We start from the raw sequence: 9,916 nt of genomic DNA, 5'->3' as shown, positions 1-9,916 counted from the left end.
AAATAATGCGTTATATTAAACAACGTCTTAGTAGAATCTACAAATTATTGATCATTGTTATAATTCATATATAGCACGTTGCAGTAAGCAGGCTTCTGAGTAGATTTTTATAGTCATATATTTGAATCTGTGAATGACTTGATCGAAACAAGCAAGAGCGAGCCCGCCACGCGCGTCGCGCGTGTCCCCCGCCCCGCCACAGTGTTGCCAGACACCCCACTTTTCCGCTTTATACCGCGCGTTTTTGCCACTGGCCCCGCTATACGCGTTAAGCTAACGCGGATCCGCTTTTTTAAAATATACACGAACAATCTTTAAATGTTACCACTTGCTCGTGGAAAAAGGTGATAAATTCAAAACATCGAACGAACGAAACAGCCGAACGCTAACCGTAAGCCGTAACGGCGCAGCGGAAGCACTCGTTGTACTATTCACACTTGCGCGCTTTGCGATAAAGCCATTTCACTCACACGGTAGCGTATACTTAGAAAACAAAGGTCGGGCAAAATTAACAATAACTGACTACTATTCAGCGTACATCGCTTGTTATATTTTGTTCAATGGATTTCATTTTTAGCATAAACAGATAATGTATGTCTATGTCTATACATTTTAAAGCTTGTAGTTTGTACTAACATTTAAGTAGGTGATGTCAAGCATAAGCGACGTTGCGTTGCGATATTGAAAAAAAATACGAAATATTGAAATCAAATTGATTAGTTCATCATCATCATCCCAGCCTATATACGTCCCACTGCTGGGCACAGGCCTCCTCTCAGAATGAGAGGGCTTGGGCCGTAGTTCCCACGCGGGCCCAGTGCGGATTGGGAACTTCACACACACCATTGAATTGCTTCGCAGGTTTGTGCAGGTTTCCTCACGATGTTTTCCTTCACCGTAAAGCTCGTGGTAAATTTCAAATGTAATTTCGCACATAAATTCGAAAAACTCAAGAGGTGCGGGCTAGGGTTTGAACCCAGGACCCTCTGCTTGAGAGGCGATACTGCGATAGGTCAAACCACTAGGCCACCACGGCTTTTTGATGATCATTTTGATGAAAAGATGTCGAGGACATTTTTTCATTTGAATAGAAATGAAAATATATTTAAAAATATATATATTGTGATTTTTCTTCGGCTTTTCAACGTAGTAAAAAAACCTATAAACGTATTCCGCAAATCCGCATTTTCATTTAAAAATCCGCGTTTTGAAATCGCAGCTCTCGCTTTTTGTATTCCGGCATCTGGCAACACTGCCCCGCGAGAACGCGGCGCGTTTTGACTTGTTCGTTCATTTCACTTTTCCGTTACCGGGCTGGCGTATGCGGTAATGCGAATTGATTGATTAGATAAATGCTCAACACCGAATAATTGTTAATAGCGCTTACATTTTACATTACCTTTGGATTGGTTTGTATTACTTTGTACATAACTGTACCAAAAAACATGGATGAAGTAGCTGAGCTCCTACAAACGTGGGAGCTTCCTGAACTGATTCCTGTATTTACCGGTAAGTACCTAAACGCTGTTTATTTACTTTAATAGTAATCACTCTGTGTCTAAATATTATTCATTAAAGTTTACCAAACCAGGACCAAACTCTCAAGAGTTGGTAGGTTTAGGTACATTTCATTCCTTTGAAATTATTGTTCGTTTATTTTACTCTCCCTATGTCGTATGAAGGTATAGGAAACCTTTCTGATCGCCTCTAACATGACTTCACAACTGCTAATAATCGTTAATGGTGATTTTCCACCGGCGAGGCGAGACGTGAATTGAAATTTCTATGGCTTTTCGCGCACCCGCCGCGAGTCGCCGCGGGCGCCGTCATACAAATTTCAGTTCTCGTCTCGCCTCGCCGGTGGAAAATCACCTTAATAGCAAGGACCATCGGCCTAACGTACCTTCCTTGATACGAAAGCGCGGATTCAACGCATCTAGGCCCTAGTCTAGGGCCTAGATGCATTGAAAATAATAATATTTATACTAGCCCTTCACTGTCCCACTGCTGGGCAAAGGTCTTTCTTCCCTTTTTCCACTCCACTTTATAAATGTTATGTTAAAAAACGCATTATGTATATATTATGTACCTATTCTTATACATTGTTTGATAGAAAAAAATCATTCACTTTTAGAACAGCGGATTACTATACAGGCATTATCAGCCTTGACCCCGGGTGATGTCAAAGATTTGATTCCCCAGGCAGGACCACGGGTCCTATTCACAAGGTGCTGGGATACCTGGAAAAATGAATTTTTGCCAGCGGTCTTAAACAATGTATCATTTTCAGTAAGTTCTTGATATTGCTTAAGTACTTATTTATGGCTTGCTTGATATAATATACTCAGTAGCAAAAAAATTACCCAAATTTTGTTTGGTTTTCATATATTTTGGGACTGGGCTAACTTTTTTGCCGCTGAGTGTACCTAAATTGAATGAGAAATTACTGTAGACACCTATATTCATATTTTGTACTAAGGTGGGTATATAAGGGAATATCTTTTTTTATTATCTAAAATATTTCACCTAAACAAACAGCAGGGAAAAAAAACAGCAATGCTATTTATTACAGTAACACCAAATTGAATGCATTATATCTAGGCTACAGTTAGCTATTCCGCATTTGAAGCTAAAATCAATCAAGGGAATGGATGGTACCTACCTACCTTTATTAAATTAATTAAATTAAAATTAATACATAATAATAATAGTACATATGGTACCTAAATGATTGATTGAATCAAGCGTTACTTTGTGGAGGCCCATATCAATGAACTTCCACCCTTTACCTTGCTACTCCGCAGAAAATGGTAAACTATGTGACACACATTACTTATTTTTCTTCATGTAACACCGCCTCCTCGCCACATAAATCCACATATTATATGACACACAAACTCGCTATCACCACCACCATAGTAATCGCATACGCGTTTCGAACCCTGTACGGGTTCATTGTCATTATCCAAATACACCACCATTCCACACCCAAAGAAATTACATACTTAGGTACTAATCTGTAAGATCATACCTAAATGATTATTTGTTGTCTTCTTTCATTTCTAGGCCTTTGATTTATCAAATATAGAGTTAGACTACTCTGGCCCTGGCCCCAGTGACCCAAAACCTAAAGAGTGTATACTAGTGACACAAAAAGAAAATACTCCCCCGAGTCAAGAAACAGTGCTGGTGTTAGAAACTCAGAGCGGGGTAAGTAATTTATTTTATGTTGGTGGGTTTGATAGATTATAATTAAATTACCTATTTGTATATTGCTGTGCCCTAACAGGGTAAATGTTAAACCTTCATATTTTAAGATCTTCATCACAACATTTAATGCAGTAAAAACTTTAAGTTTGCATGTAAAATTGTGTTGAATTCTTAATTGCATATTCAAATTATATTAATATATTAAAGCCATGGTGGCTTAGTGGTTTGACCTATTGCCTCTCAAGCAGAGGATCATGGGTTCAAACTCAAACCACGACTCGCACTTCTGTGTCTTTCGAAATTCATGTGCAAAATTTTCATTCTAAATTTACCACAAGCTTTACGGTGAAAGAAAACATCATGAGGAAACCTGTACACACCTGCCAAGCAATTTAATGGTATGTGTGCAGTTGCCAATCCGCACTGGGCCCGCGTGGGATCTATGGCCCAAGCCCCAAGGCCCGAGTAGCTGATAGGAGATTTGTGCCCAGTAGAGGGACGTATATAGGCTCGGATGATGATGATTATATTGTTATTTAATACACCACTTTAACACAACCTTACAATACAGTGCTATAAATAATATATTATATTGTTTAAAGCATTGTATATAGCTTCCACTATCTATTTTAATTTTTAAACTCATTTTTTGTCTGTCCCCAATGCTCCTCTCATCCACTCAAAGGTTGACTGGTAGAGATCCCTTAAAGGGATAAGTTCGCCTTTGTATATAGGTATCTCAATGTTGACAATTGTGCTTGTTTACTTATTTTGTACAATAAAGAGTTTAACCGACTTCAAAAAAGGAGGAGGTTTATACACATACATAAATGTAAATAGAAACATACAATTACATACATAATGAACTATACTAATATAATATACATACATACATAATAATTACTACCTACCTGATAATTTACCTACTTAAGTACCCTTCTTACTTATTTTTATTTATTATTACAAGCTTTTATGTATAAAGTTTTACCTGTCCCGTTGTCTGTCTGTCTGATGGTAATCATAATCAAATCTTGCAAGTTAAATCGACCGACTTCCAGTGGTTGGTTAGATTGACTTGAAATTTGGTATACTTATGTAAATTGCGTGACAATACAATAATCTGGTAGTTCAGTCTTCGCAGGACGGAACTCTTCAAAGGTTAATGGCATCAACTTGAAATTTGGTATGCAAATTTAGTTTGGGTGGCAATACAAGTACAGTCCGCAGAACAAGCTTGTACTTATTAAAAATGAAATTTTTACCAAAAACTTATTTTCTATTTTCCTTTTCAGCAACTGGAAAAATTGCTCAATGATTCACTGGAGACAAGTTCTTTATTGATATATAAAGGTGGCTCTTTGGACGGCGACACAACTAGAAATTTGCTGGCGTCCGTCATTGCAAAGGAAATATTAAATAATAATAGAAATTCCCCAATAGTGGGACCAATATATTTTAAGTGGGCTAAGCAGATTATCGAACTCTTTTCGGGGGAAAGAACCACTACCTACTATATCCCCGCGTGTACAACAGCAACGGGCGTTGTTTTACAAGCTCGGGGGAAACTCGTACATCAGGTATAAGTACACACAGACTCACTGTAACTTTGCGATGTACGTTATAAAATTGATGTTTTTTTTTTGTTTTTTGACTTGATTCCAATAAAGCAATATTTAAAAATTATTATTTATTTTATTACATTATAATCATTGAATATAGCTGATAGGCAATAGATATAAAATTTGACCGTGATTTCTCGCATAGTATACTAAATATTGGCCAATTTAAATAATTTACGTATTTGAGCCTTTGTAAATCTGCAATGCTTTTTTTGTATTACAACCAAGTTTAACGCATTCGTTGTCACCTGTCAGAGTCGAACCTTCTTCAGGTGCCGCAAATGCACATGTGCGTTCAAACGCCTGTGAATCTTTGCCAACGGCACTGGACGAGTCACCAAAACGCATTATATGCGTCGGTGGCAGTGAATGCGTTTTAAGTACACATCAAGCTTTGACGCGTGTAGAATGGAGTTTTATTGTAAAGTTGATGTGCATTTGACAGTACACAAAAATACATTGAGATTTTACAAAAGTATTTACATATCTCACTATCACCAATGATGATATAGACTGGATTAGCAATCGCCATAGCTGCGGTCGCGGAATTTTAGTTCGATTATTAAATCTAGATGGCGATGACATTATAGCTCGAGACTTTCGAAGCAAAACAATAAGACTACAGATGTTTTTACTGCATAATAATGCATTTGCAATATTATAAGACATCTGTGGTATTATTGTTTTGCTTTTAAAGCCTCTGGCTATAATGTCAGCGCCATCTAGATTTAATAATCGATCAATTTTTCGCGGTCGTTCTGACTATGGCGATTGCTAATCCAGTCTATGTCATCCTTGTCTCAACTACGTAAATGCTTAAATTGGCCAATAGACTTAGTAAATATGATGATGAATCATGTGTATGTTAAAAATAATCTCAACTGAATCTATCATCTGTCAATAATCACATCAACAAAAATTCTTGGTAAATGCAACAAGTTACCTTGTCTAACTAAACCTAGAAATCCAATAGATACAAATAATCACTCAAGTTAAATGAAGTATTTATTTTTTTGATCTCATGAAATTAAGTAGTCATATTGGGTATGATTTCAACTGAAATAAATAACTACCATTGTTCAACTAACCATTATCTTAGTTGATGGGGCCATGGGATCAGTTAAATCTAGAATCGAATTTTGTTAATACAATGAAGGTTCATGGTTGTAGAGGACAAGTTGTGGTTGTCACGACTGTGTGGCTTTTTTAAGGCCAGTATTTAGCTTTTTAAACGCAAATAAGCAACTTAGTTGATTATATTAATAAATTGTTTGATCTAACGAAGCTTAATATTTACATTGAACATAAATTAAGCTGGTTTGACTAAATAATCATTTTTCGACCAATCACTGTCTTAGTTGATGGAACTTAAGGATTAGTTGAATCTATGAACAATCTTTGTCAACATAGTAAGCAACTTAGTTGATTATATTAGTAAATTGTTTTATCTAAAGAAGCTTAATATTTACATTGAACATAAATAAAGTTGGTTTGACTAAATATCATTGTTCGACTAATCACTGTCTTAGTTGATGGAACTTAGGGATTAGTTGAATCTATAAACAATCTTTGTCAATATAATAAAGTTTCATAATTTTACTGCACAAGATCTGAATGAAACTAACTAATCAACCTTTATAAGGCCAGTACAGTAATTTGACAGACGAAACTAAGACAATTTAACAAATTTCTCTTTGCCACAGAAGTCAAGATCTTGACAGGCTCATATGGTATCAAGATGACGATTATAATAAACAAGATATTGTTTGATGTAAACAAATTTTTTTTTCAGTGTATATTATTCTTAAACCAAGCAATTCCCCTGTCACGTTACTGTGACGTTTAGTTGTCCCATCACGTTGACGGGCCGTAACGAGTACGTGACGAAACTCCGGTGCTATCCACACGTCTATATTCATAACCGATGAATCCTAAGTATTTATTTACATTAAATAATTTATGAGTCTGTTTGTTGCTCAATCTCGGAGCGAGCGGATCGCAATAAATCTTAATAGGGAAAGGTCGGCCTGAAACAATAAATAAACACTGAATAAATACGTTATAATGTTTGCGATCTGTCATGCCGTGATAGATTTGAAACTCAGTTCAAATGGCTGTTCTTATCATTTACTTGTCACATTGAATACAATGGTGTTTATGCTGACATGTACAAACAAGCCTTTATGGGCGGTTTAAACATGCGGTACTATGTGGGGACTTGAGATAATAGAATTTGCTTCACACACTTTGCCTTCAGTCAGATGGTTTGAACTAAACCTCTAAAAATGTGTTAGATATTTACTGGGAAGAGTATTTTCCAGTGGTGGAATGAGCATTTTTCGCCGCTCCGCCAAAAGACGTTTCAACAAATAAGACTCGAGGGTTAATTAAGTGCGAGTAATTTGAAGTTGAGCCCGCTAGTGCGTAGGACGGGCCATGGGTAATGACATTTTACCGAGGGGCGTAGTTGAGGTCCTTAATTTAACACTTATATGTGAACAGATAACAATGACTTAAGCATTCAAGTGTGTAAATAACTTTTACCTTTGAAGGCGCAATCGTCGCGTTTATTAAAAATAAATGTTTTTTAACAGTCACTTCAGTCTTGTTATATCAATGAAGCTTTTGGTGTGACTATATGTACATACTTAAAATAAATAAGAAACCTACTTACTAGGTACTGTAGGAACTAGGCTGTATACCGCTGGCAGGTGGTAAAACTGACCACTTGGCAGGTTAGATTGACAGCGGGTATTACATGCCGGAGCGCAGATTGCTCCCGATAGCCTAAGCGGCTGGTGCTATGCTATGTAAATGTATTTTTAAGCTCTGAAATAAATCCAAATGATTGAAGAAGTTGTTTATTTTGAACTAAGTTTAAAGTCACGCGCGTTGATCCCCAGTACCTACCCAACCAGCAAAATCCCTCTTACAACCATCTCAAGACTATAAATTTTCACTCTAATATTGGTTTTATATCATCGTATAAGCCTGGATTTGGGCACAAATTATAAGCGTATTTATTTTAACATCGTCCTAATATCAGTCTTATTGAATACTGTTCGCATTTACAATAATCTTTACAAAACTAATTTAAGCTGCCTTAGGCTAATATCGCTTTTACGTAAGTATTTTGTAAGCCTGCATAGGCTTATATTGGTCCAACGTTAGAATCTTGTGAGCCTAAACAAGCTTATTTTGATTTTATGTACGACCACACGAAATTTTGAAACATTCCGCGTGCATTATGCTCGGTGAGTGAACTGCAGCGTGGCAGAATAAAATATTGTAGTGACAAACTGAATGCAAGTATAATAATAGTAGTAATATTAATAACGTGTTTGTTATCATTGGTGGTTCTTTATGTTGCGCGGTAAGTATTTACGTTGGAACATATTATTTACTGTAAAGTAGACCCTGTTTTACGCTTCAAATTTCATGCGCCCACTCAAATAATCAATTAAAATAGTATTTTCTATCCTCGTATATTTTTTTATTTCTATAATTGTAGTGAAAATGATGCCATTGTTATAGTTGCACTTTTCCAGCGCACTATTAGACTATTGTAAGATCATTTACTCTAATATTAGCATTCTGAATACCAATGGTACGGCCATGTTGAATTAATTTAGGGTTCCTTGCTTATTGTTCACATAGGGAAATAATATAAAGAAAGTCTCAGATTGCGGGTATTTGGCCCGAGCCGAAGGCGAGGGCTATAAACAAGCTATCTGAGGCTTTCTTTATAATTTCCCGTGGTGAGCATATGATTTTACATCTTCCCCTGGGTGTAAAATGGCAATTGCCATGTAAATATAATTACAACCCGAAAGGATATTTGTGCGAATTACCTACTCAGGCACAAAAAGTGCTACTTTGCGCACTAGTGTGGAAAAGTATACGCCATTTCTAGAAGAGATATAGCATGCATTTTTCCGTGATATAATAATTTCTTGATGGCCACAGCAATCTCTGGAATTGGGTTTTGCGACTTATACAGGTTGAATTCTAATTAGGCGTTGATACGAAAGCGTATGCATATACTGATTAGTAACAAACAACTTTTCCAAAGAAAAAACTTTAGAAAAATGTGTTTTTTGAATTATTTATACTTTAAGTCAATGCCCAACTGCAGTGTAAATCACTTTTTAAGGCAAAATCTTTTTCATAATCGGTTTCGTCCTCGGTCGAAGATTCATTTTCACTGACATGATCTATGTCACAGACTGAATCTCTGTCCTCTATATCGACTTCTTGCATGAAATAAAATCCTGCAGAACCCTCACCAATATCTTTCTCAACACTTAACTTGTCTGGTGTTTTTATGTTATGCTTATATTAGGCTGACATTCTTACAAAAGCATTTATCAAAACCATTATAAAATCAAATGAACTAATATCATTCTAATATCTTACTAAACTATTGCTATTGATCTTATAATAGCTTTAAACAAGATCAAAAAAGTATACGCTTATAATGTTCTTATGTTATGCTGATATTAGTCTGACATTCTTACAAGAGCATTTATCAGGACCATTATAAAATCAAATGAACTAATATCATTCTAATATCTTACTAAACTATTGCTATTGATCTTATAATAGCTTTAAACAAGATCAAAAAAGTATACGCTTATAATGTTCTTATGTTATGCTGATATTAGTCTGACATTCTTACAAGAGCATTTATCAGGACCATTATAAAATCAAATGAACTAATATCATTCTAATATCTTACTAAAATATTGCTATCGATCTTACAATAGCTTTAAACAAGATCAAAAAAGTATACGCTTATAATGTTCTTATGTTATGCTGATATTAGTCTGACATTCTTACAAGAGCATTTATCAGGACCATTATAAAATCAAATAAACTTAGAGAATGGTGCTATAAGAACAGATATTCTCAAGTACAATGAGTCTTCGTAAATGTTATTGTAGGAGTAAGAGGCTTATAATAGTATTATAAAATGAGCTTATATACATATATGAGACTAGGTTATAAGATAGAGAGTTCTTGAGTCTGTACTAGCTTATCTAAGGCTAATATAAGAGCAGTAACATGTTCCAAAACAATTATAAGAG

At 35.6% G+C, this 9,916-nt stretch overlaps 1 protein-coding gene across 2 annotated transcripts; it reads left to right on the top strand.

Annotated features, from left to right (window-relative positions):
- Positions 1 to 882: 882 nt before the first annotated feature.
- Positions 883 to 5,156, top strand: LOC141445030 (uncharacterized). 2 transcript variants are annotated; one of them, XM_074110804.1, is made up of 4 exons: positions 883 to 1,509; positions 2,135 to 2,289; positions 3,067 to 3,210; positions 4,503 to 5,156. In XM_074110804.1, exons 1-4 carry the CDS (start codon positions 1,446 to 1,448, stop codon positions 4,791 to 4,793), a joined length of 654 nt encoding a protein of 217 aa, XP_073966905.1. In that variant the 5' UTR covers positions 883 to 1,445; the 3' UTR covers positions 4,794 to 5,156. The 2 variants fall into 2 exon arrangements, with proteins under 2 accessions (XP_073966905.1, XP_073966904.1); XM_074110803.1 differs by having other exon boundaries at positions 883 to 2,289.
- Positions 5,157 to 9,916: the final 4,760 nt, after the last annotated feature.

The sequence above is a fragment of the Choristoneura fumiferana genome, unplaced genomic scaffold (genome assembly GCF_025370935.1).
Source record: "Choristoneura fumiferana unplaced genomic scaffold, NRCan_CFum_1 Sck3bRy_156;HRSCAF=345_pilon, whole genome shotgun sequence".
Classification (NCBI taxonomy): domain Eukaryota; kingdom Metazoa; phylum Arthropoda; class Insecta; order Lepidoptera; family Tortricidae; genus Choristoneura; species Choristoneura fumiferana.
Note: the sequence above shows the minus strand (reverse complement) of the source record. Positions and strands in the feature narration are given on the sequence as shown.

Coding starts and splice junctions, on each gene's coding strand:
- LOC141445030 (XM_074110803.1), top strand. CDS start 2,056: ATGTTAAAAAACGCATTATGTATATATTATGTACCTATTCTTATACAT. Junction 2,290..3,066: donor TAAACAATGTATCATTTTCA/GTAAGTTCTTGA, acceptor TTTCATTTCTAG/GCCTTTGATTTATCAAATAT. Junction 3,211..4,502: donor TGTTAGAAACTCAGAGCGGG/GTAAGTAATTTA, acceptor TTTCCTTTTCAG/CAACTGGAAAAATTGCTCAA.